The sequence below is a fragment of the Nycticebus coucang genome, chromosome 19 (assembly GCF_027406575.1).
Source record: "Nycticebus coucang isolate mNycCou1 chromosome 19, mNycCou1.pri, whole genome shotgun sequence".
NCBI lineage: Eukaryota > Metazoa > Chordata > Mammalia > Primates > Lorisidae > Nycticebus > Nycticebus coucang.
The window spans coordinates 50959495-50986798 of NC_069798.1; the positions used below are offsets into that span (position 1 = coordinate 50959495).

General features: G+C 38.9%; 1 protein-coding gene across 3 annotated transcripts in view; it reads left to right on the forward strand.

Moving 5' to 3' along the window:
• RAB27B (RAB27B, member RAS oncogene family) overlaps nt 1-26203 on the forward strand; it is a 156388-nt gene extending 130185 nt beyond the window's left edge. For all 3 annotated transcript variants that reach the window (XM_053571578.1, XM_053571579.1, XM_053571577.1), the window contains 5 exons: nt 15381-15552; nt 17182-17267; nt 21650-21753; nt 24403-24526; nt 25913-26203. In XM_053571578.1, the coding sequence (XP_053427553.1) occupies nt 15400-15552; nt 17182-17267; nt 21650-21753; nt 24403-24526; nt 25913-26102 (657 nt within the window). In that variant the 5' untranslated portion in view covers nt 15381-15399 and the 3' untranslated portion in view covers nt 26103-26203. The remainder of the gene's footprint in view (nt 1-15380; nt 15553-17181; nt 17268-21649; nt 21754-24402; nt 24527-25912) is intronic.
• The last annotated feature ends 1101 nt before the right edge of the window (nt 26204-27304 follow it).

Consider the following 27304-nt stretch of genomic DNA (forward strand, 5'->3'; position numbering starts at 1 on the left):
CCACCATACCTGGCTAGTTTCTTTTTTTCTTTTCTTTTATTTCTCTTTCTCTTTTTCTCTGTCCCTTCCTCGCTCTATCCCTCTCTTCCTTCCTTCCTTCATTGGGGTCTCACTATGTTGCCCAGGCTGAAGTTTTCTTGTTCTTGAGTTTTCTGAAATACTTAAAATTCTTTACCAATTTAAAACATTAATTCCTGCTTTTATTTAAAATACAGATTATTTCTATTATATGTCATCAAGAGCTGATCCCTAAGATAATGTGTTACCCCATTAACAGCCTTGCACATGAATGGAAGGGTTTGAGCCAATGATTCTTTTGAGTATGATTCCCTCTTCAGGGACTGGGACACTTACTCTGGGACACTTCAATCAAACCATTTACAGTATCCCATCAAAATCTCCTATCAGGTAATTTTATTGGATATGCTTCTAAAATTCAAAGAAGCAAAGATAGGTATTAAGTATTTTATTGACTTAAAAACAGCTATTAATTGAGTTGAAATCTATATATTCCAATAGCGACTTTGAATTCTTCATACTTGTGAGTTTTAGATTAATTGCTTCTTTAGATTCACTATGTAAGGTAACCTTGAGGGTAAACAGACTTTTTCTTATATATAATATTCCTTTTTTTTTTTTTTTTGCATACATTCTAAAGTTCTCTAAGACCTGTAAACAGTAAATTAGATCTTGCAGGGCTTATATTAGTCTATTCAGCAAATGTTTGTTGAGCCCCTACTTTGAGCTAAGCCCCAAAGTGAATAAGATATACAAATATTGTGCCCTTCCGGGGCTTGCCTCCTGGAGGGGAAAACAAGTGATAATACACAAGAGGACAGGTATGAGCCAGGAGGCTACCAAAGGAATTCAAATGGGATAAAGCCAGGGCAGGAGAATGAGAGCTGCCTTTAGGGTCTACAAAATCTCTCTGAGCTTAAAACTGAGGAAAAGGAAAAGGTCTAGATGGAGAAGACAGCAAGTACAAAGGTCCTGAGGCAGGAGGGGACGTGGCTGCTTCAAGCACTGTAAGAACACAGGCCTGGAGACTGAGTAGAGAGCTAGCCAGAGGCAGATCATACAGAATTTCATAAGCCAGAAAAAGGGCTGTAGGTTTTATTTTCAGTTTAATGTGATGCCACTGAAAGACATATTAAGCATAAAAGTAAGAACAATGGGGCGGTGCCTGTGACTCAAGGAGTAGGGCACCGGCCCCATATACTGGAGATGGGGGGTTCTAAACCTGGCCCCGGCCAAAAAAAAAAGACAAAAAGTTAAGAACAATATGGCCAGACTTACATTTTTAAAACATAAGTCTCTTCCTCTATGGCAGAAGGGCAAAACTGGAGTCACAAAGACAAGTTAGGGGCTCTCATTAGTGGCAATGATCATGCAGTTTATCTGAATTTGGGTGCCTCTGGGACCAAAAGTGGGTGCCACTAACAGAATGAGAGGTGTCACCTGGGCCTGTGCTGAGCGGAGCGGGGCTATTTTAGCTATTGCGGGTGTCTTGCTAAGGAGATAGTAGTGAAGCCTTTTAGGACATTTCATTTAACGCCCACAAGAAATTCTTAGGTGCCCAGAGTAGATTTATGCCCAATAAATGTTCTTTGGTGAGCAAATGAATGATTCTGGGGGAAGATCAAGGTCTTTGCTTTACAAATAGAGCTTTGCTGCAGGCTATGGTGAAGTCTAATTCCAATTATAAAACCTACGTGCTTTCTTCAATTTCCTAATGCTTTGTAATGGTTGCTTTTAAAGATTTTTGAACAGTTGCATGTGTAATTTCATTTCTTCCTTCCCTTCCCTGGGCGTAATGTTCTCCAGATGTGCTCACTGTACTAGTTTTTATCAAACGTAGGAATCAGAGAGGCACTGACAGTGTAGAGTCCTTAGGCAGCGGTTTGCTCTTTCCCTTTGCTGCACACTGTCCCACATTTGATGCCCAGCTTCACACGTCTCCACCTGGCGTTTGTCAGCCTTTATTTAAAAAGTCTAAAGTATGTGGGTGTCCTGCCTTTCCATTCACACCTCGTACAAGAACTCTCCTGTCCTCTTCTGCCCATCCAGGAAATACCACCTCACTCCCAGGTAAGGAGGCCTCGTCTGGGAATTGCTTCTAGAGTACCTCACCCACCCTTGAGAAGTGGAGTTGTTTTTACATGTTGGATAACCTGCACCCAATTCTCAGTAGAAAAGACTATCTCACTCTTTGTATTACCGACATGGGAAAAATTCAAATTTTAATATTCATAAAATTTGTATTGTAAATTATATATATCTGGCTTAGTCTATGAACATTCAAAACAGACGTATATTCTTTTTTTTTTTTTTTTTTTTTTAAAACAGACGTATATTCTGACAAGATCATATTAAATAGAAGACTGGCTGGCTTTTAGGGAATGCGTGCTCAGGTCTAATGATCCGTCCATGTTTCATGGGCCTGTATTCATACATGTGTGGGGGCCTGTGTTTGTGAGTACGCTCTCATGGGTACTCGCGTGTGCATGTGTGTGCATGCATGCACATGTGTGTGCACGTGCACTTATCATAACCTTGCCCATCCTTTCAACCCACACCTGATGTAACCCAGTCAATGCTGCTATGCTAGAAAAAAAAATTCTGGTTTGTATCTTTATATGTTTGCATTGCATAAAAATGTAAATTTATCCGCCATGAGATAAAGGATTTCATTTGCTGGCATTTGTGATAATTCAACAAGGGCATCTTCCCTTTAGTTGGATTTTACAAAGCTGGTTTCTGTTTCAAATCCTGGGGCAAGTCAGCTCTTTCAGAGGATGTTGGAAGCTTTTAAGGTGTACAATATTAGAGTCCCAGACTTTGCTTGATTAGAGGAAAACCAACAAGCTTACTGGTAGCCTGTGTTCGTCATTGTTTAAATAGCAAGTGGATGATTAACTGCTGCATAGCACCATTAGAGAATGGCACTGCCAACTTTCTTCTAAAATATAAATGCTGTCACAGCCACACACAATGATTTATTCAACTTAATGTAGTCAGTAGAAATACATAGGTAGAACGGATGTGAAACACTTCCATTTTAGTCTCTGTGTTAGAATTTATGCTCCTGAAATTCAATAGGTAAACATTTAACCTTAATAATTATGCCTCTTATTGTAATACTAGCATGTACCAACTGGGCTCAGCTTCCAGCAGACAAACCTTGAGTTTTGCTAGAACTATGTCCGTCCCATCCCCCATCACTTGCAGGTTAGCTTAACAGGAACTTCTGAAACAAAATGGTGAAAGAAAGATTTGGACTTCTGTTTCTTTTCTTTTCTTTTCTTTCTTTCTTTTTTTTGTTTTTTGTCTTGAGACAGAGTTTTATTTTGTCTCCCCTCAGTAGAGTGTCATGGCGTCATAGCTCACAGCAACCTCAAACTCTTGGGTTCAAGTGATTCTCTTGCCTCGGCGTCCCTAGTAGCTGGGACTACAGATGCCTGCCATAATGCCGGGCTATGTTGTTGTTGGTGGCAGTGGTGTTTAGCTGGCCCAGGCTAAACAACACCAGCCCCAGAGCATGTGGCTGGCGCCCTAACCACTTTCTACCAAATAGATTGGTTCCTAGGTTTTCTGAAACTGGACCTTCAGTAAACTGGAAAATGTCAGGCACAGTAAGTCTATTCTTTGCGACAGTTTATTGTAATTCTTTTCCCCACTAAGATGTTAACAATACCTTTTAGTACTGGACTTACATAGTAATTTTAGATTTGTCCTTTTGTTCAAAAATATCAGAAACATGTCAACCTTTAAGGAAACCTGATTCCTTTTTTTCCTTGGTCATAAGCAGGCTCCAGGGAAGTGGCTTTGCAGAGATGAGGTGTGACACGGCCCAGTCTGAGATCTTTCCATGTGTCACAAACTTTCCTCTCCTTTTAGATCAGCTCCAGAAAATTCAGACAGGCAAAGCTAATTTCATAAGAATTGTCTTATAACAAATCTTCGTTTATAGGAACTCCAGCTCTTGGTGCTTTTATTTTTTCCGACTTCCTGATGATTTTTCAGTGAGATCCATTAGTGTAGATATTAGCAGTCAGGAGAAAATGCTTCCATGTAAGATCTTTTCCCAGTTGAAGAAAAAGGTGGGCAAAAACCATAAAGCGGATTTCTAAGTACAATCTTTTTATAGGTATCGTTTCAGCAAACTGCTCACATTTTTAAACATTTTATGACTTTTACCAGCCAAAAATTGTAATTAACCAAAGGGGGGAAAGGAATTCACCATCTCTGAAGTTGAAGAATGTTATAGAAACAAGATCCACTGCTTTTCCAGAACTCTCCACCGCCAGCCGCTTAGTGGGCTCTCTGTGAGAAGAAGCTGCTTTTGGCTGTTCTGATTAAACTTTAAAATACACCCAGCAGCAGGAAAAGTGGTCAGAGCCATAAATATCTTTGTGCTAATGATGGCTTTTCTCACCAGTAACAGCCGGGGGTGAAATTTGACAAACACAAAACTATAAATGTTTTATATTAATTCGCCTAGAAAGTGCTAGGTGAGTTAAAGACATGGCCAATTGATTAGGTTACCGCCAAGCAGTAAACAGTAAACTCATTAAAACTGTAATTAGTCATTGTTGACATACTGTATTTTTAAACAGAGCTCCAGGCAGGGGATGAAGTGGCTGGAATAATCTAGTGCTTTCTTAAATGGACATAAAACCAGCTTCTTAAAATTGAGCCATGCTTTTCCCTGGGGACAAGAAAGCTGTCAACTGACTTCATTTTAGGCTATAAAGTAGCCTGTGGTAATTGATGAGTTATTTTGTGTTTTTGTTACACTGAGTCCTTGGGCTAAAGGTTTTTATGGTTCCCTGTTTCTTGGCAAGTCAATCAAGAGCGGAGAGGAGTCTGTAATGATTGAGGCACTGGGTCAGACATTATACCTACTTATACGACAGAAAATGACCCAGTGAATGAAGGATTAAGCAATTTGCCACGTAGTTGGTAAATAGCTAAAACTGAACTTCTAAACCTAGGGCTGGAGACCCCAGCCTGTCTCTCACCATTGTTCATAGTCAACACTTGACCCCAAAGGTCCATCTCTCTTCATTCCAATGTTTCTCTCTCCTTTCCACAAGTTGCAGCCCTCCTCACACCCCTCTCAGGAAGCCCTCCTGATTGTTTCTGTCCCCCATCCCTTTATGAGTTTACCTTTTTCCTCAGACTCAGAGTCCTAGATTTTCTGAGGTAGACCTCATTTCAAATAACTTATTAGATGAAAGGACACTCTCCCTGATCACATAAAGATTAAGAATCATATATGATAGATTTCTTTATTTTCTATTCAGCTTCACATCATAAACATTGAAGTAATATTTTAATTTAGAGATTTTATTAGCATAGACATCCATGTAGTGAACAGAGAGCTCTGCTGAGAAAAATAAGCACTTTCTTTGAACTAGCTGCATTCTTTGTAGATACGATCTCTCTTGTTAGTATTTATTAAACTCAGAAAATACTTCCTCTGAAATGTATTTATTAATAATCCTTGTAAAATGTATTTATAGAATGCCTCTTGTAAAATATCGGCTAAACCAATGATGAACCAGAATTCTTTTTCTAAAGAGGTTGTGAAATTTTTCTCTTTCTTTTTCTTGGAATCAGATGGCTCTATGAGTTATCTAGATCATATTTAAGTAAGAAAATGTTAATAATGCAATGCTCACCTTATTTTCATAGCAATTTGCTTCTAAGCCCAGAGATGCTATCTAATCTGGCTTCCTCGGGTCTCGGAAAGGGTAGTTTAAGGGTAGAAGCTTCAGTTTACATACAGAGGGTATGAAAAAATGTATGCACATTTTAAGAAAGGAAAAAGTTATTGAAATTGTAATACTCGACATATACCAATAACCAAAGATGAATACAAATCACATTTGAACCCTCTTGTAATTGCAGAAGTCAAACATGACTTGAGTATTACAAGAGAAAAGGGATATATTGTCTGCTTCGTGGATGGCACGTCCTTACCACGATAAAGGAAAGGAGGTGTCCCATGACTGGGGCTGGTTAGCCTCAATCAGGGGCCTGCAGTTGGGAGCCACTTCCCAACTAAGCACTGACTTCAGAAAAGTTATGTATCCATGAGTGTGGGGCAGTCTTCTCTCCTAATAGTTAAAGAGAGAGACTAAAGATTACCTTCAGCTGTTTGAATGGGGAATGGTTCTTTGGCACTGGGGAGTGTCTGGGATAAGAGGTGAGGCAGTGGTTCGCAACCGTGGCTCCATGTTGGAATGTTCTGGAAAGTGTTAAAAGTACAAGTGCTCTTGTCAGGCTTGGGATTTATAGTTCTTGGTTTGATGTTTGGCATGTGCATTGGAGAGTTCGAAAAGCAGCCAGGTGTGAGAACTGCTGAGTTAGGAAAGTCCACTTTCTGGTCCTGATGACTACTCTCAGCGGGAGGCATTGGCCCCTTTGAGTGTAGTTCCAACCCTGTTCAGTCAAGATTGGTTCTGCTTCACTGTCACAAGCTTTTTCCTTCTTGGGAGATATGTGTGCTTTCAGTCTTGGAGAGATGCTTTCAATATAAGGCATTGAGCAGGGATGTCCAACCTGTAACTACGGGTTGCATGCTGATTTTACGACTTTTTTTGCTTATCTGTGGTGTCTGTTATCACAGAAAAATATGCACAGACCTCTTCTTCATTAGTGTTTGTGTATTTAATGTGTGGCCCAGGACAACTCTTATTTTCCTAATGTGTAGCAGAAAACAAAATAAGGTTGGACAGCCTTGCTTTACAAAATTTCAAGCAATTCACATTTATTTTTCTTGTTTCCATTTAGACTCCTTGCAGAAAGGATCTAGGAAAACATTTTTTTTTTTAAAAAAATATGTGATTCTTCTAGAAAAAGTGCGTCATGCAGCTCAAAAACAAGCAGAAGAACTTTTCAGATCAAATAATAAATCGTTCAGAAAATTCTTAAAGCTGAGTTTAGGTTAGGCCAAACACTTATGTAACCTTTTCTGTGCATGTCTTTTGAGTGAGGAGAATCATAATATTTGGGGGGCTGCTCCTAATTTTCAGGGAAATAACATTTAGAATACACAAGGGAACAAAATTATATATAGCTAAAAGATCATGTTAAGGGCTTTGTAGAACAGTTTTCAGCAGAAGCTGAACTAGCTATGTGGCAAGCTTTGCTGATGGCAATCAGCAAGAAGAAATTTCTCTACATTATAATAGATCAAATTAGATAAACCAACTTCTTGACCTTTGGGGCGCTAAAGGGGGCTTTAGAGTCTCAAGATTCTAGAATGGTTTCCTGTAGACATGCCTCAAGATGAAGAATAAGGATGGAGAAAAATGCTTTTCAATCCTGGCTATTCTTCTGTCCTGCCTTAGTGGAATTTTTGAACTCTGATGTCTGGGGATAGCCTGAAGGATCTGGCCATGTGGAGAGGCTCTAGAGTTTGTACTTTTTACCTCCCCAGAGAATATCAATGATTATCTAAGTGTGGAACCCTCTGGATTATATGCACACTGAAATTCTGTCCCATTATTAGTTGGCAGTGCTCACATAGTCAACCTGCCCTGCTGTTTCTCAGGGATGTTCCATTATTCAGTCCTGATTCGAGCACATTTGCACAGCAGATTGGCTACCAGGGCCCCGTCCGGTAACGAATATTTTTATATTTAAGAAATTACTTCAATTGTGAGACTTAGGTCATAGCATATATTCTATAGACCATTTCCATTTGGTTTTAAGAGGGTGTTAGTGTTTGAATATTCATGATACTAAGAAGTGACTAAAAAAATGACTAAATGTGAATAAACGCCATGCTAGTGGAAAATAGGCCAAAAATTCTCTGTAAAATGAAATGTATTTTTCTCCTGTTGGGCTTTTCAACAAGAGCTTATTGAGATACGATTCACATACTGTAAAATCTACCCTTTCCTAGTGTACAGTTCAGTGTTTTTTAGTATGTTCACAAAGTTGTTCACATCATGCTCCAATCACTATGTAAATACAAGATGTTTTTTATAATTCTTTCACCAAAATCCATACTCATAATCAGTCACACCCTACTGTCTCCCCAGCCTGGAAAATACCAATTTATATTCTGTTTATATGGGTTTGTCTATTCTGGATATTTCAAATGAATGGAATAATAAAACATGTGGCCTTTTGCTTCCGTCTTCTTTCACGGAACACAATGTTTTCAGGGCTTATCCGTGTTCTAGCACACATCAATACTCCACTCCCTTCTGCAGCAGGATGATATTCCACTGTGAGGATATGCCACACTTTGTTTAAACGTTGAGTGGATGGACATTTAGACTATTGGGAATCATGCTGCCAGGAGCACACACGTGTGAGTCTTTGCATGGATATACGTTCTCATTTCTTTTGCTATGTATGTGGAGACACAGGAGTGGAATTACTGGGCCAGACGTTAAGTCTGTGTTTAAGTTTTTGGAGAATTGCCAAACCATTTTACAAAGTGTCTGTACTATTTACGTTCCCACCAGCAGTCTGAAGGTTCCTTTTTGCCACATCCTCACCATTATTATAGCTGTCCAAATGGGTGGGAAGTGGTATCTCGCTGTGGTTTTGATTTGTTCCTTTCTAATGACTAATGTTGTTCTTCAATATTTTAATGTGCTATTTGATAGACTTTGGAAAAATATCTATTCTAATCCTTTGCCCATTTTCTTTGGTTGTCTTTGATTGTTGAGTTGCAGGAGTTCTTTCTCTAGTCTGGATGCAAGTGCTTTATTAGATACATTATTTGCAAATATTTTCACCCAGTCTGGGGTTATATTTTCCTTTTTCTTGTATTTTTTGAAGCAAATGTTTTTATCTATTTTTTCCTTTGTCGCATCTGAGCAACCATTGCCTAACCCGAGGTCATGAAGATTTACTACTATTTTTTTCACTAAGGATCTCATAGTTTTAGCTCTTATATTTAAGCTAGGATCCATTTGGGGTTAATTTTTTTATATGGTAATCTAGAATCTTTGTTGACAGACTCTGCTTTTCCCCTATGGAACTGCCTTGGCATCCTTGTCACACTGGCCATAAATGTAAGCGGTTACTTCTCGATGTCCACTTCTTTTCTATTCATCCGTATGTCTACCTTTAAGCCAATGTTACCTGGCTGCAACTTTGTAGCAAATTTTGAAATTGGGAAGTATGAGTCCCCCCACTCGGTCATTTTTCAGTCAAGTTTGTTTGGGCTATTTTGTGTCTCTTGCATTTCCATATAGATTTTTAGGATCAGTTTGTAGTTCCCGAAAAAAGGCAGTTAGATTTTGATGGGGATTGAGCTAACTATGTAGTTTTGTGGGGTTGTTTTAAAGATTAAATGTGTTAATCATTAGTGTTTAGTGCTGAGAAGAGTGCCTTCTGTATATGTGTATGTACATATGTGTGCACACATGTATTTTATGTATGTAGAATAAGGCAATATGACTGTTATTAGATATCATTACGCTATTATCATCTGAGTTATCTCAGATGTCCCTTTCCAATAGTTTGATATTTTTGCTCTTTTTACTTCAATGACATTTTGGTGAGTGGCATTTTTCTTTTCATAGTCAGAATTTGCTTCCTTTGGTAAAAACTTATTAGATTGATGTGAAATTTTTGTTAGATGGAACATTCTGGAAGAATTGCCAGGAAACAACCATAAAATCCTACATTGCAATGTTGTAAAGAAGTATCTGAAGATTTTAATTACTCTTTCTGAATTTCATGAGGCCATTATCTTAAAAGTAAAATATGTAAAAGATTTTGTTCTCCTTTTGGCTTAATATGCTGTAAATTGGACAAGAAACCAACTTTTTTTCTTGTCATCAATATGACCTGAAGGCTAATAACATGTTTAAAGCAAAATTTCTTGGATTCATTAGCTTATTGATTATAGAGACTTATTAGCATCCATAGGGCTGTTATTGGAAAATTTGTTTATTTTTATTTTATTATATTTTTTATTTTTTTGAGACAGAGTCTCAAGCTGTCACCCTGGGTAGAGTGTCGTGGCATCCTAGCTCACAGCAACTTCCAACTCTTGGGCTCAAACTATCCTATTGCCTCAGTTTTTTTTTCATTTTTTGCAGAGACAGGGTCTCACTCTTGCTCAGGCTGGTCTTGAACTCCTGAGCTCAAGCAATCCACCCACCTTGGCCTCCCAGAGTGCTAGGATTATAGGCATGAGCGACCATGCCTGGCTGCTTTTGGAAAATTTGGAGCAAAATGCCCAAACTACACCTTAGAGTTAAGTAAGTTAATGTTAAATGCTGAGAACTATGTTGCAGTGGATATAATTAGGACTCATGGCCCCTGTTCTCTTGAGCCCTGACCTATTCAACTGAAAGCTTTACATGCTTTCCGCCAGCATGAATCTCTGTTCCTCTGAAAATATAAATACTCTATTTTGAGAAGGTTTTGTACTCTTGTGCAACCTAAAATAGGAAAGTGAGCTCGGGAAGCGGGACTTGGAAGCCACCAAGTGATCATTTAATCTAAGCACTCACCTAACAGATGAAGGAGAATCGAAGTCCTGAACTTGGGTACACACTTCTACCAACTGCCCATGAGATTTATTTCATTAATCACAGCATGTTTCACAGCTTTGAGAAGCTTGAATATAATTAAATACTCAACAAAGATGTTTCAAGTTCCTCCTGTTTATGCCAGACATTGTGCTGGGCTCTGTGGGTCCAGCAGTGGACAAAGGAAATTAGGTCCCTGCACTAATGGAACTTATATTATCCAAAAATACTGGGAGCTGAAAGGTGGGGTGGGAAAGAGAAAATTGAGTTTCTGTTAATACCTAGGAGAGAATTTCTTTCCCCTATAGAATGAAAATATTTCTACCTTGGCCTATCTAACACATTTTTTATTTCAAATTGCAACAAATAAGAGTCTTGGATTTTCCTCTGTTAGAAACTAGTTGTTACGTCCACAAGTCATAACTTCTCTGCATGTGACTTCTCTCTGAAGACTGAGAGGCTGGACCACAGGATTATTTGTGTTTCCTTCTACGTGTGAAACAGTTTATCAAACAGAGCCTCGTGGGTGTGATACGTTCAATTCTTTTCAGCCCCTTGTCTTCCTATGAAGGGCTCTTCTGTATCTAAAAGTCCCCCTGGTTCTTGTGGTGTAGCTTGTGACACTGTGATAGGGACCAAGAGTCAGATGAGTTTCCTGGAACACTGCAACCTTCCGCTGTTTCTTCCCTTTTAGATCCTTAGAACCAAGAACTGATATAACTGTCAATCATTTACAGGAATAAACAATGCTGTTAAAATTATAAGCTTCTTTATCCTTCCCCATTCACTTTCTTTTTTTTTTTTTTTTGGCTGGGGCTGGGTTTGAACCCACCACCTCTGGCATATGGGACTGGAGCCCTACTCCTTTGAGCCACAGGCACCGCCCCCACAATCACTTTTTACCCTAGTTCTTGGGCAAGGAATGCATACTAAGGCTTTGTTGTGTTTTTTAATAGAGCACTCTATTTGCCATGACAAGAATAGGCTATTTGTTGAATTTATATGATTTTTAGAATTGGAAATGTCACATAGTAATAAAAAGAGGTTAACAAGATACAAAATAAATATATATATGCATGTGTATATATAATAATTATATAATACATAAAAGTTTTACATATATATGAGAGAGAAAGGTGACAGCAGTAATATCAAAAATGAGAAAATGCATTTTTAGGAAGAACTGAGAGGTGAACTATCTCATACCCAGTTTAATATGTCAAACAGCCTTTTGGAGTCACTAAATAAAGGCTTTCCATGTGCCAGGCTTTGCCTTGCTATCAGGCAAAATCAGTGTTAAATGTCACAAAGTTTTCAGTACCCTTGACTTATAGAAGAAAGGAGCGTGGGCAGCAGCAGAACTGATTCATGGTAGCCTGGATTCTTCACTCTGGATTAAACCCAGAGTTGGAGGCAGGCCCAGTGTTGTCCCAGGCAGGTCTGTGCACAAACAACAGAAAACAAATGTCTGACAATGAGGAAGACTTGGTAGACACGTAGTTGGAACGTGGATAAAGTCCCATTCTACAACTAGGAAATAACCCTCCATGCAGTAGTCCTCTAACTTATCTCCTTGTATCTACTTTCTTCCTAGGCTATAAGATTAAATGCAAGTTTATCTTCCTCTATAAAATCTTCTTGGACCACTGCAGTCCATGAAGATAACTGTTTTGTTTGAACTAAAAACACAGCAATTTGACTCATTTATCAATTAATTATATTCTATCTTACAAACTTATATTGTATTTGTTTGCATCCTGATATAATTTTTAAGTGTATTTATACCTTAAAATTAAACCATAAATTATTTTTTGAATTTTCATCTTTGGGCCTAACACTATGTATTGAAGATGTTTAACTAGATTTGCTCAAGACTTAGCCTTTGTTGAGACTGTCACACAAATTTTTGCTAAAAAATATAGTTAACCTTAAGCAAAAATTTTAAGTATGCTGATGTATCCAATTGATTCCATTGTTTTCATTTTCCAGAAAGCCATAGTATCCTTCATCTTTAACTTCTATTAAATATTTATGCAGCCAGCACCTTCAATTTCACTTCCCTCTCTTCAACCGTTAATGCTTTTGCCTACGGAAGAATGTGACTTTAGTTATCTATATCCTAGAACAAATTTAAGCACTTTCTTTTTCTGAGGGGATTAATAATTTTATGAATTCTACTACTGAAGTGGCAGGCATAAGCACTCTTCACAACAATTTCTTGTGTGCAATTTTGTGAGGAAAGAGAGAAGGCAGAGTGATGGTGATGGACCTTAAATGGGTGGGGGGATTTCTACTACTTGGGCAGCAATTTCCTCTAACAACCCATTTGGCTTAAAGACTAGGAGCAGCAACTCTGTCAGTTACCAAGTCAGGGTAAAACATCTAGACCCATCTACACTCAGTACCAGTCACTTTCAGGCAGTCACCCCTTAGAGGTATTTTCCAAGGAGAATTTCGTTTCAATAGTCAAGACATCTGTATCCTTTCATTAAGGAAGACTGACTTTGATAGCTGCTATACACCAGTTTCTGAGCAATAATTATGCTTTCTCTAGAGAGAGAGAGAATATTTATGGTCAGAAACATCTATCCTAGGGATCCTACTAGTAAAAAAAACATGTTGTAGGGTAGGAAGGCTTTAGACTTTAGAACAAATGGGTAAATTGGCAGATCTCAAAACATCCTACTTCAAAAAGCGTATATTAATGAAAGAAACACGCATTCATAATGAATTTAGTAGTAATCAGAAGCAGCATAATTCAAATTTAAGAAAGTTCTAATGTAAAAAAAAAAAAAATGGGGTATCTTCCATTGTGACATGTGAGACGTGGAGCACAGGCACATAAGCTCAGCCAATGATACAAGAACCCTGAATTGTTTGGTAAGTACCTCATTCTCTTCATCATTCTGTACCCAAAGACAGAAAGCATTTTATTTTAGTTATAATTACTTACTAAAGGTATAAAAAAAGTTTTGCTATAAATTTACGTACAAAGGCATCATGTACCTGTAAAATATTATTAGAATTATCTAGTAATTTTCAGGTATACTCATGGAATAAGATGTTGTTCAAATTTAACTTAAATTACCCCATAACTCTTGTTTTCTGGATCTTCAGGAAGATTCCTTTTTCTGACACAATAGTAACAGAAACCTTTGCATTCTAGAAATTCTTCATAGGCCTTTCTCTACATAGGACATGACAAATCCATTTCTATAACCCATGAACCAAAAAATTGTACCAAATAGTAAATTATTTCAAGAAACAAAGAGTGGAAACTTCATCAAGTATTCAATAAAGTATTGGTGTCATTCAAATGGGTGTCCCAGTATTTTTGGTATTACCAGTGCAGGTGTTTCAATGTTGTTATACCAGTTAAATTTTTTAAATCAAAAGGGAATAATTTGGGCTACTCTTACTGGGGTTAGGTGATATCTCAAAGTAGTTTTGATTTGCATTTCTCTGATGATTAAGGATGATGAGCTTTTTTTCATGTGTTTGTAGATTGTACGTCTGTCTTCTTTAGAGAAGTTTCTCTTCAAGTCCCTTTCCCACCCTGAGATGGGATCACATATTCTTTTCTTGCTAATACGTTTGAGTTCCGGATGTGGAGAAAAGGGCACACTTCTACACTGCTGGTGGGAATGCACACTAATACGTTCCTTCTGGAAGGATGTTTGGAGAATACTACAGACCTAAAAATAGACCTGCCATTCGATCCTATAATTCCTTTAACTAGGTTTATACTCAGAAGACCAAAAGTCACAATATAACAAAGACATCTGTACCAGAATGTTTATTGCAGCCCAATTCATAATTGCTAAGTCATGGAAGAAGCCCAAGTGTCCATCGACCCACGAATGGACTAGCAAATTGTGGTACATGTATACCATGGAATATTATGCAGCCTTAAAGAAAGATGGAGACTTTACCTCTTTCATGTTTACATAGATGAAGCTAGAACATATTCTTCTTAGCATAGTATCTCAGGAGTGGAAGAAAAAGTATCCAATGTACTCAGCTCTACTATGAAGCTAAATTATAGCTTTCACATGAAGGCTATAACCCAACTATAGCACAAGACTATGGGAAAAGGGCCAAGGAAGGGGAAGGGAGGGGGGAGGTTTTGGTGGAGGGAGGGTAATGGTTGGAGCCACATCTATGGTGCATCTTAGAATGGGTACAGGCAAAACTTACTAAATGCAGAATACAAATGCCTACATACAGTAACTAAGAAAATGCCATGAGGGCTATGTTGAACAATTTGCTGAGAATATTTCAGATTGTATATGAAAACTAGCACATTGTACCCCTTGATTGCACTAATGTACACAGCTATGATTTAACAATAAAAATAAAAAATAAAGGGAATAATTTGTATGCACATAATATTAAGCTCATCCTATATGATTAGATGCAAAACATACCCCTCATCTTTCTTCTTCCACAACCCATATATAATTGGAGTCTCTCTCCATCATATCTGCATCATCTTGGACTGCGCTATTTTGTTTCCTGTGACCCTCTCCTCTTCCTAACATCATCTTCCTAACCCCAAAGGATGTTGGTTTTAAAACTAACATCTATTACTTTTCACTTTAAGTTCTATTATTGTTGCAGCGATGGCTATTTTGTGTATTTTTCCATATTAAGTGATGTGATGTAAAAAGGGTTGTCCTGACTGAAACAACAGATGTGCCCTCACTCCTGATGCTGTTGATCATGTTAATTTAAAATTTGGCAGACTATGTGTAGATGCATTTGATTATTTTTTTAGACTTAAAAATTAAATTTATGTTGTATTTTGACAGAAGGCAATGGCAAATCGACTTTAATCATAACATTCTTGTTTTTTCATTTTCTACACAGGCCCACCAAGACCATCACTATGTCCGATGGGGACTATGATTATCTGATCAAACTCCTGGCCCTTGGAGATTCAGGAGTGGGGAAGACAACATTTCTTTATAGATACACAGACAATAAATTCAATCCCAAATTCATCACCACAGTAGGAATAGACTTTCGGGAAAAACGTGTGGTGAGTTTTTAACCATAGTGTTAACTTTATTACTATCCCCCCTTTATAAAAGAAGAACTAAGAAGCTATGTTTATTGCATTGCAAACTGTCTGCCTGTTATCACATGAAATTCATAACCTGTCACTTTAATTCACTTTAGAATATTATTTACTACTTTTCAACTATAAATAACATTTTGCTAGAAAAATATTGAGTGGCACTATCTCTTGCCTCCCAAAGTATACAAGGCAACTAAAATAAATAATTTATAGATTTACATACTGTTTTCTATGAATTCTTGAGGAAGTCTTTCAAAACTTGAATTATGCAGGATCTAAAAACATTAACTCTTTGATCTGAGTTGAATCCCTTGATAAAACCAAGTGTTCATTTCCCTCCGCTTAAGAAAGAGGTTAAAAGTACAGTTGGCAAATGGCTGGAACATGAGCTTTGTAAGTTCTTGCTGCATTTTTATTTATGTGTAGACTCAGCCATCAATCACTGACTTACTCTGAACAGAATGTGAGACCAATCCATGCTATTTTCCAAGATAAGGGGGTTTAAGTGAGAATCACAACTACTTCCTTCTATGCTAGACGCTAATGACAGAAATAAGGATATTGTGACATGTGAGACGTGGAGCATAGGCACATAAGCTCAGCCAGATTTACTGCCACCCAAGGTATTCTCGATTGCCAAGATAGCTGTGGCTTCCAGTTGATTCACAAATCTACTCATTTCTTGGGAATTGGGAAAGAAAACTTTGGTGGTTGGAAGCAATTGCCTGAGAAGTAAAATGAATCATGGTTCCCTGTGATATGCTATCCTGTCCCTTATCTGAGAGTCAATACATGATAGCGTAGACACAGCAAACTGGCTTCAGGGTTTCCCTGCTTCTCCCCTCCTCGACGTCCCCCATGATCTGGGTACAATTTCTTGGAAAGTTTTCCCTTTAAGATATTTTCACTAAAATATACTTAGGGGAGCTGATTAAATATTAAAGTTGTTATGCTTTACTTAAAAAGTAAAACGGCTAGAATTTAAAAAAAATTAAACTTGTTTAAAAAGAGCCTTTGATGAAGGCTAGTGAAGGAAGGCTTGAAATGTTCTGTATCAACTTACTGAAAAAGATCATGTATATCTTATGGCTAGGTCATTTTGAAAGTCCATTTCACAGTAAAAGATATTTGTGTATTTGTAAAGCACTTTGCTGTTCTGAAAACAAAAATACCTTCACATATGTTATTTTGCTTAACTTTGCAGTTTGCAGTAACCCTATAAAGTAGGAAGGGGATATGGGTCTCCATTTGCAGGTAAGACTATAAGACTCAAAGAGGCTTCATGAAGACTTGGTATTTGAACCTAGAACTTGGGTCCTCGATCTGATGTTTGCTGCCTTTTGAGGAAATGACAGAAGGTGTCTAATTCAAGTTTGCAATATGCCTAACTCGTGTTGAAAATCATACTTGTACTTGACATTTAAAAGTGAGAGTACATGTGATACTTCTGGAAAAAATAGAGCAAATATTTATTCTGCACTATGAACTTTGATTATAGCAATCGAGAAAAAACATGCTGAGCGAACCCAGGGAATTTCAGTGTTGTCAAAATCCAAAGCAATATCAACTAATGAACGTCCTGCCTTTCAGGTTTATAATACTCAAGGACCAAATGGATCTTCAGGGAAGGCATTTAAGGTGCATCTTCAACTTTGGGACACTGCGGGACAAGAGCGGTAATAGTAAATTACTTTGTTTTTGCTACAGCTTCAAAGGGCTTAGAAAACCTTGATTTAAAATGAATACTTTATTGTAAACTTGAAAAACAAATAGCATGCAGCTTTCGTCTTGGTTTCAAAATAGACATTTGTATCAAGAAAGGAAAATAAATAATTTATAGTTAACTGACCATCCTAGCTTTGTATAGTTAGTGCAGATTTTGAAAATCAGATTTTCATAAATATCTCTGAAGATTCTTGCTAGGCATTGTATTTGCACTTTCTTGTAGGAAAAAAGAAAACTTCTCCAGAATTTAACTGAATGAAAGTGGGAAATTAGCTTTATTATAAAGGCTACCGGAAGAGGGAGTTGAAGAAAGGGCATATCTTTCTTATCTCATTCTGTTCTTTCAACATGAAGATTCTGATGTGACCCATATGTGACTGGCTTTGTCCGCTCAGATTCTGATCCTACCATCACCCTCTGGCTCAAGTCTTTTACTCTCTCACCACTTTTCCTGATTTTCTTCTTTCATAAGACCTGGCTCATATTCTGCCTCCTCTATGAAGCCAGTCTGAGCACCCCATCTGAAACAAAGTTCCACTTTGCTTCTGAACTCCTGTGGAACCCTTTACACCCCTCCCTTAAGTTTCTAAATTAATTACATACCACCTTGTACTAAGACAAATCTCCTATGTGTATCTCAGTTCGTTGATTCACCTGGGGCCTTCTCAACCCAACCAAATTGTCAGCTTTAGAAGGGTAAAGACCTTGCCTGGTTTTCCAGCATTGTCTTTGGTGCAGAGTCCATGGTAAGACCCAGTTGACAGCAGCATTAATGGCTTAGAGTTGGAGGTATTGTTTCATTGTTTGATGAAAATACATTTCTTTGGGATCCCAAATTTCAATGCCTGAAAGATCCCAAGCTAGTAATACTTTTCAGTATTAGATTAAATTAAAAATGGCAGTAGATTGGCAGAGAAGATGTTTAGAAGGCACATACCTCCGAATTCCGCATCGTATGTCTTAGAATGCTTATGCTTGTAAACACTTTTCGTTTTTGAAATGCATCCAAGATGTTCTCACTGTCAGTGAGCGTAAATGCCAGGAGAGGTGCTGGGCCCTCTCGGTTAGCTTTTTGACTGTGAATTCCATTTACACACACCCTTCAACACTGCTGGTTCCTCTGAAGTCATTCCTCACAAGAGTCTCTGTTCATATGTCAGTTTTGTTGTCACGAAGATGTGTGTTTTAGAGAGCAATTTAATTCATTTTTGAAGAAATAATATGAGAAAATATGGTTCCCATATGTCCTCGCACACGGTATGTCAGCCTAGCATGATGGCAGCCTTCTCGCGTCTGTCCCCTTCGGGCAGCTGCTCTGCAAGGGAAATGGGAAGACTGCAGGGCAGTCTTGGTAACACATAGGTTATTCATCCCTCGAGAATTTTGCATTCTGTGTACATAAGGTGTAGCCAAGCAACAAGGTAAACAGTGCCTCGTACCTCAGCCCTGGGCCTGAGGACATCTGGCAGCATGATTCACCTAAGATAGTGGTGATTGATAAAAGTCACATCATGGGAAGGAGGAAAAAAAATAGTCCTTATGTAAACCTGTAGGGTACAGGGCACAGTTATCAGGGAGGGAGAAAGAGTGATAATGTGATCTGGGATCTATTTCTTTGTGTGGTCTTAGTTTTCCCCACCCTCATAACTCACTGCACAGAACGAGATGGGTGGGTATGGCAGGGAATGAATTACTTGTCTCTCTGAGAAGACTGAGGGTTGACAAGGATGCTGGGCAGAATGGTCCAGGGCGTGAGCCGGCCCCAGACCAAGTGTGTCCTGTCCGTGTAGCCATATTGCTGTGGTTGAAAGCGCGTCCCAAGATCACTATAATAAGCATGTTCTGAGTGACTTTGTCACATACTGTGGGCAGCGAGATGAGAATAACATGCTTGTCTTCAAAGGAGACACACACACACACACACACACACTCCCTTTCACACACACACATACTTAGGAAGAGAAAACAGAGCGGTTTTCCTAGCCATGACACTGTTAGGGTTAAGTAGGAGACAATTTTGTGGGTGCAGCTAGTCTCTGAAGAGAACTGCTCAATAAAAGCACTGTAATCTCTGTACGCTTCCAGGGAATGGTAGAAACAAATCCACAAGAAAACATGGAATAGATTGTTTTGTATTTCTACTCTGCCTTCTTAGATCATAATAACGCCCTACAAGGCTAATCCTACTTGGGAATACATTGCTGCAAAAATGTCTCTCCTCCCATCTTTTCCATTTCAAGTATCGTTTTGTATTGAAGTCATTTTTATGTATATGAAGTCATACTTTAATAATTTTACATTTCTTACTATTCTCTTCTTTATATTTGTCTCACCCTTTTTAATTCTACAAGTGCTTAGTGAGCAAATACTATGTTCTGGGCCATGAAAATGTTAATAGCTATCAAGGAGGAAACAGCCTTTGGGTGGAGAACTTGTGGCCTTCTGATTTCAAGATTCTTCTTTGCTAAGTACCAAAGGAGGCAAGAAAAGCTTCATCTTTCTCTGCTTTACCCCTTTTAATAAAAGAATTTGTTCTGTAAAATTTAGAAAAGTCTACACTTAAGGACCTAAAAGGCCACACATGGGCTTAAGTTTGCAGCTTCCCCACCCAAACAGGTGCACAGGAGAAGCTCCTAACCCAGGTGTGGGGTTGGAAGGGCTCGTTGGGGCAGAGAGAATTTCTCTGATCCTACCATTCGTATTATGTATCATGTATAATGTATGAGTGCGTGCTATTTGGGCTACAGGGAGTGGTAGGAGGGAAAGGAAGCATTAAGGTGAGCTCCCACAGAAAGACCAGCATGTGTGAAAGCCCAGGGGAAGAGGGTGAACTTTCTAAGAACAAAGGAACCTCATCATGCCTGTACATAGTCAAGAGATGAAGCTGGACTGGTGAGCAAGGATCAGTTCCTGCAGAGAGAGCCTTGACGGCTTATGAAGGAGTTTGGGCATTAACTTAAGGGTGATGTATAACCAGTAAAATACAATCAGTGGGAGGAAATAGAGGGGAAGGGGTTGGGTTCCAAATAAAATTGGACCCAGGAAGCCTAACGAGGAGGCTGCTGAAGGTGTCCAGGTGAGAGACAATGGAAAGCAGAGCCGTGGCAGGCTGGACAGCCAGGATGAGCAGGTATGTGCTGTTGTGAACAGCAGGTGAAGGAAACAGGGGTTGAGGCAACCACAAGGCTGGTGATGCCACTGACAAAAAAGAAATCAGGGCAGGGGTCAGTTTTTTTGGACAGATGTAGATGAAGTTTCCCTCACATGGAAATATTCAACCAGTAGTTAGGCACCCAGTGTGAAAGGCAGGAAAGATGTAGATCTGTAAGTTTTCGGTTCCTCAACCAACGAGCTACAATTGAGCCAGGGAAGTGGATGAGATTATCCAATAAATGTATATAGAATGAGAGAGATTGAGAATAGAACTCTGAGGAAACCAGTACAAAGGCTCTGCAGATGGCTAAAATAGGGGACCAAAAATTAGAGGAACATTTCTGAAAATCCATTGCCAAATTTAAAAGCTTTTCTGGTCTCTATGTGTGGTCTCTGGTTTGCCCATTGTTGCAGTGGATCTCAGCACCTGTCCAACTTCACAAAAGGCATCTGGGTGTCGGGGCTGGGGAGCAGGGCAGAGAAAGCCCTCTTGTGTTACATGATAGAGGACATCCTTCAAACATCCACTGCAAACAAGGGTCCTCATCTTCTTCTCCCGATGACTTTGTCTCTCTTTTGTCCTGATCTTTTCTTAGTCCCTCTAATCATCTGTTTTTTCTTCATTAGACCTGGATGTCAGACTAAAGTTCACTTTTACCCCACAGAGTACTTTTAAAAGAGTTTTGTCACCCACAGTTTCCTTTGCAATAGAATTCTAGTTTCGGCTACTAACAAGTCGTGGTTTTTCTTCCCACCACCACAGCATTCATTTTCAGGCTACTGTGTGCCCTGTTTTCTCCTGGACACAGACAGAAAAGGTTGGAAAGTTTTACTTAAAACCCTCACTCCCAAGTGGTTTCCATTTTGATTGTGGACCACACAATGCTCAGGAACCAAAAAGAAAAAGAGTCTAAGAAACCGTATAAGCAAAAGTGTGATTAAATGTTCCAAACCCTGTGTGCGTAAGTGTTGGAGGCCATACAGCCAGGGAGTGGCCTTAAAAAAATTCTACAGCCAAATCTCCTTCCCTGGCCCTCAGCTGTTCTTCTGCCCACTCTGCAATTTCTGTAGTATAATCTATAAGGTGACTTCCTATTTGAAAGGGAAACAGCATTGTTTCTATCGTCATTGTAAGAATGTGGACTGACGTTCAGAAGAACCTGCTGTGTTTTCTTGGCAGGTTCCGGAGCCTTACCACTGCATTTTTCAGAGACGCCATGGGCTTCCTCTTAATGTTTGACCTCACCAGTCAACAGAGCTTCTTAAATGTCAGGAATTGGATGAGTAAGTAGGACTCAGTAACGTGCTCTGACCTCGCAAGATAAAACCAGCCTGGATACCACAGATTCATGTTGGAAAGTCATGAGTTTAGTGTGGCCCTTGTCACCTTCGAAGTGGTGGCCTTCGTGTGAATCACCCGAGGTGGCTTGGGTTTGTATTTTACTGTGACGTGCTTACAGGAAGCCCATGTGGCTTTATCACTCCCCATATATAAGGTCTTTAGTAATGTCATTGAAAGACTAGTACTTCCACTTTTCCTGGGAGTCTTGAAGGACTTCTTAAAAGTGAGTAAGTCACCACATCTACTAAGTCTAACCTGGCGAGGGCACAGGGAAAATTGGGAGTGTTTTCTAGAGGGAGCACTAACACCCAAGATGTGTTGTGTAACTAGTGGGTTCATCCAGTGAGAAAGTGCTCCAGAGAAGACCAGCCATGTGGGGTCTTACCTTACCATGTGAGAACAAGGTAAGACACAGTGTGTCGGTTGGCTCCTGCTGAAATGGGATATATATCAGTGCAGAAGAGAAATATTAGAATTATCTCAGAGCTTTTAAATTGATGAGACTGGTGTTGCGGGTCATCTGCAGCCAGAGTGATATTTTTTAAAAACTACATCATGTTATTCCCCTGCTCAAAGTTCTTCTGTAATGTCCCGTCTCACCTAGAATGAAATCCAGCGTCCTTCACTTCTTCCAGCAAGGTCACTGTGATCAGTCCCAGGGCTTCCGCTCTTATTCCCTTACCCTGCCCTCAGCGCACTGGCTTCCAGCCAAACAGGCTCTCGTGCCACTCCCAGGACCAAAAGCACGTTCCTGCCTTCAGTCTTTGGTACCACGGATTCCTTCTGTCATGATTTCTCTTCTCTATTTACTAGTTTTTTTCATTCTCTTTGAATTTTTACTCAACCCTTATTTATCCCTTGGCTTCCCTGCTGCCCACCCCATCTAAAATAGTATTCTTCAGCACTCTGTATCTTCCTGACACACTTTATAGTTCCTGCAGTGACAGCCATCGTCTGACATTATATTCTCTATTTTTTTATTTACTTATGTTTTTGACTCTTTTCACCACTAGAACATGAGCTCTACCGAGGTACAAATTTTGTGTTTTTTTTTTGTTCCATTTGAATATGCCAGACCTGGATGAGGGCCTAGCACAGAGTAGACATTCAAAAACTAAATATGTTTCTTATTACTACATATTATATTAGTGATATCTTATATACAAGTATTAATACATGTCACCATTTTTTTTTTCTTTCTTTTTTAAACAGAGTATCACTTTGTCACCTGGGTAGAATACTATGGCCTCATAGCTCATAGCAACCTCAAACTCTTAGCAATGAGGGATCCTCTTGCCTTAGTCTCCCTAGTAGCTGGGATTATAGGTGCCTGCCACAGCACCTGGCTATTTTTTAAGAGACGAGATCTCCCTCTTGCTCAGGCTGGTCTCGAACTCCTGAGCTCAAGCAATCCACTCATGTAGGCAGTCCAGAGTGCTGGGATTATAGGCATAATCCCACTGCGCCCAGCTATGTAACCATTTTCTTTCTTTCTTTATTATTTTTTTCTTTTTTTTTTGCAGTTTTTGGCTGGGGCTGGGTTTGAACCCACCACCTCCGGTATATGGTGCCAGCGCCCTACTCCTTTGAGCCACAGGCACCACCCACCATTTTCAATGTGAATTCAATACATTGTTGAAACCAATGGGGAAAAATATCAGCAAATTCTGACTTTATTTTTTCTCCAAATGTGTATTTATTCTAGGATCTGTCTTTATTTCCTTTCAGTATTATATTTTCTTATTCAAATTTTGATGGTATTATCTGATTCTTTCTGAGAACGATTTATTTGTCATTTTCAAGGCAGATGAGATTCTCCCTTGTTTTTAAAAGTCTCCAGAAGGATATTGCTGGGATTTAGGATAATTAATTGTCATGAGTAATATTACTTTAATTCCTAACACCCCAAATAATCAATGTCACAGGCTATGTCTTTGTCTTCCCGCTCTGGCCTGGGCAACGTAGCACACAGCATGTCTCAAGATAGACATTAAAGTAGCCTCTATAACATCAAAAACACAAGTTGGCAGCTTTCTTTTCTTTTTTTCCATTTTTCCCTCCTTCCCTCCCTCCATCCCTTCCTTCTGTCCTTTCTTCCTTCTTTCCCTTCATCTTCCCTTCCCCTCTCCTCTCACTCTTATTACACAAAGTATTTCTTGAGGAAAAAACAAGTAACCGCTCATAAAATTATTCCTACATGAATTTTATGGTGGTTAAAAATGTTCCACTCTGTTGATCATCACTTGGACATTAGAGTAGGGAAATGTAGCCCCCTCCTAAAGGAAAAGGAAATTCTCCCACTTTAAAATCATGTTCTGTTATCTGCACGTAGCTTTGAGGATGTAATCGTATAGTATTAATACAAGTGCTTTAGGTATATTACCACTCACCTTCACAATCTGCACTGAGGCCTTGTTTCCGTCCTGCAGATGAGGAAACTATGACTGAGAAGAGGCAATAACTTGCCTCTCACGTGACTAGTCAGCAGCCCCACTGGAGAGGAACAATGAGATTAGGATGTGGAGTATCACAGTCATTCGACATCACCTATTTGTGACTAACGTGCTGGTGCCGTCTGTTTTGTTTCCAAGGCCAACTGCAAGCAAATGCTTACTGTGAAAATCCAGATATAGTATTAATTGGCAACAAGGCAGACCTGCCAGACCAGAGGGAAGTCAATGAACGGCAAGCTCGGGACCTGGCTGACAAATACAGGTAAGTCAGTGACACTGAGATGTCACCTGCCCTGTATGCTGTCACTCAAGTAATGGAGCATAGGCATGAGATGGCTCTTGGAAGAAATTCCTTGAATCAAGAATAGTATGCAAAAAAGATCTTCCAGATGAATGTAAGTGGTATTTTAATAAATTCTTGAATAATAATAGCACCTGACATTTTCTGAATACTTACAATGTGTTAGTAACTGTTCCTAGAACTTCAGTTCATTTAACCCCTCATAACCACATGTAGGAGATACTAGAGTTATCCCGTTTCATGTATGAATAATTGAGTCACAGAAAGAGTCAATAATTGATGGTAAACCATATAGCTAGTAAGTAGCAGAGCTTAACTTCAATCAGGCACACTGAGATTGGAGCTTCAGGCTCTTAAACACCGTGCTCTACTGCCTCTCAGTCAACAGGTACAAAAGTCAAAGGAATAATACCTGACGTGGACATGACTATGCAATCCTTCTCCTAGCTGAGATGGAGCAAGAAAAATAGGCTGGGCATAGTGGCTCACGGCTGTCATCCTAGCCCTCTTGGAAGCAGAAGCAAGTGTATTGCTTGAGCTCAGGAGTTTGAGACCAGCCTGAGCCTCTCTACTAAAAAGGGAAAAAAACTATCTAGGTATGGTGGTGGGCACCTGAGTCTAAGCTACTTGGGAGGCAAAGGCAGGAGGATTGCTTGAGCCCAGCAGTTTGAGGTTGTGGTAAGCTATGATGATGCCATGGCATTCTAGCTTGGGGCAACAGAGTGAGACCCTGTCTCAAAAAAAAAAAAAAAAAAAACTAAAGAAAAACAGAAATACCCACCCCACCCCCAGCCATTGTAAAGGACTTTCACTTCAGAATCTATCATTATTTTTTAAATTTAAAGTAGTTTTACCATATCTGCTAATTTTTTTTACTCAAGGATTCTTCCTGAGAAACTTACAACTCTTGGAACTTTTAATTTCGGATAAATATAGACTGTATTCGTGTGAATAGCCTATTTAATGTATGTCTACTTTCTAAGTTGGATTTCCAGATAATTACTGGAAGGGAAGCAATATTTTAATAATGGTCATATTGACCACTAGTTTAGGCATTTTGTTTTAAACAGTGATAAGGCCTTGGCTTCAACTTCCTGACCACCTCCTGTGTCAGTCTATATAAGTTTCTTTCCCACGAAACTGGGTATAACCATAGTAAAAAGCAGCTCACCCATTTTTACTGACTGAGAAAAAACAAGAACGCTTTCCAACTTAGTCAGCAAAAACATGATTATTTCACAATCTCTCAGCTAACCATGTATTTGCCTGCGTGATTCATGTGTACATCTTGTTGTATCTATTCTCATTTCTTCCTCTCAAAACTATCTGTCCTTTCTTCCCTGCCAGCATACCATATTTTGAAACAAGTGCTGCAACTGGACAGAATGTGGAGAAAGCTGTAGAGACCCTTCTGGACTTAATCATGAAGCGAATGGAACAGTGTGTGGAAAAGATACAAGTCCCTGACACTGTCAATGGGGGAAATTCTGGAAAACTGGATGGGGAAAAGCCAGCAGAGAAGAAATGTGCCTGCTAGATTCTACATGGGAACTGGTTGTCATGAACCCACCCACGTCACTTTCATAAACAATGACAAACCACAATATAGTTGTTGAGTAGATCACACACGATGGCATGGTCTCCTTTTTCTGCCAGCAAATCTATTTTAAGAAACCAGAATAGTCAACAATGGTGTTCAAAGAATTGATCAATTATCTGTGAAGTACTTGCAAACAAGATCAAAGATTTTCTCTTGTGATCTCATCATCACGGATGCTTGATTTGTCTTTCTTATAAAGAAGCTGAGTCTATGAAACCATGTACAAGAAATAACAGTGAGTTTTAAATCAGAACAGAAATTACCTTGTTACATTGGAGGAAGGGATAGATTACCAAAGGGAAAACATAGAAAGGTGATTTTTTTTTTTTTTAAAGATTGGATTTCTTATGTTGGATCTGATTCATACTTTTACATTTGCATTGGTGAAAACATACTATCTAAAAATGGATATATGGTGAAAAATTCTATGTGATTCATTAAGAATTGCTTTACTCTACATGCCCACTAAACTTTACAAGAATGACTAAATTACTGATAAGGTTATGGGGAGATGAGCATCAGACCTCTGCTAAAATGTAGGTGGTCGCACCATAATGCTGTTTTGATGTTCTTAAGAAAGAGCAATTAGACAAGAAGAAGACTGTGAACAACAGAGCAAAAGTTTAGAAATTCATTTTGTTTTCAACTTCACATTTCATTTTTCTTAGAATATGATAAAATAGTCACAATGAGAAATTAATAGTTGCTGTTTAAACATTTCTTTAAGAAATGCAGTCCAGAAAACTGATCTTAAAAATCTTTTAAAATAAAACATGTTGATGATAGGAAACAAAGGGAGAATATTAATGGTAGGTTTCCTTTTAGTTCACAAAAGCACTGGAAATCCAAATCCCATCTCTTCCCTCCAAACCTCACCCACCCCTGGCTTTGAATCAATGTAGTCGTGCAAACAAGTCACCCTGTCAATTATATTAATAACAAAGGAAATACACTTCAAGTTTTTTTCTTTTTATTATAAGTAAATGATTTTTGAGAGAATGGTTTCTCTTCCTATAATATTTTTTCAATCAGTGGCCAAGTGAAGTGGCATACACCTATAATTCCGGCACTTTGGGAGTCAAGGATAGCTTGAGCTTGGTCAGCCTGGGCAACACTGTCTGAGACCTGAGACCTGAGAC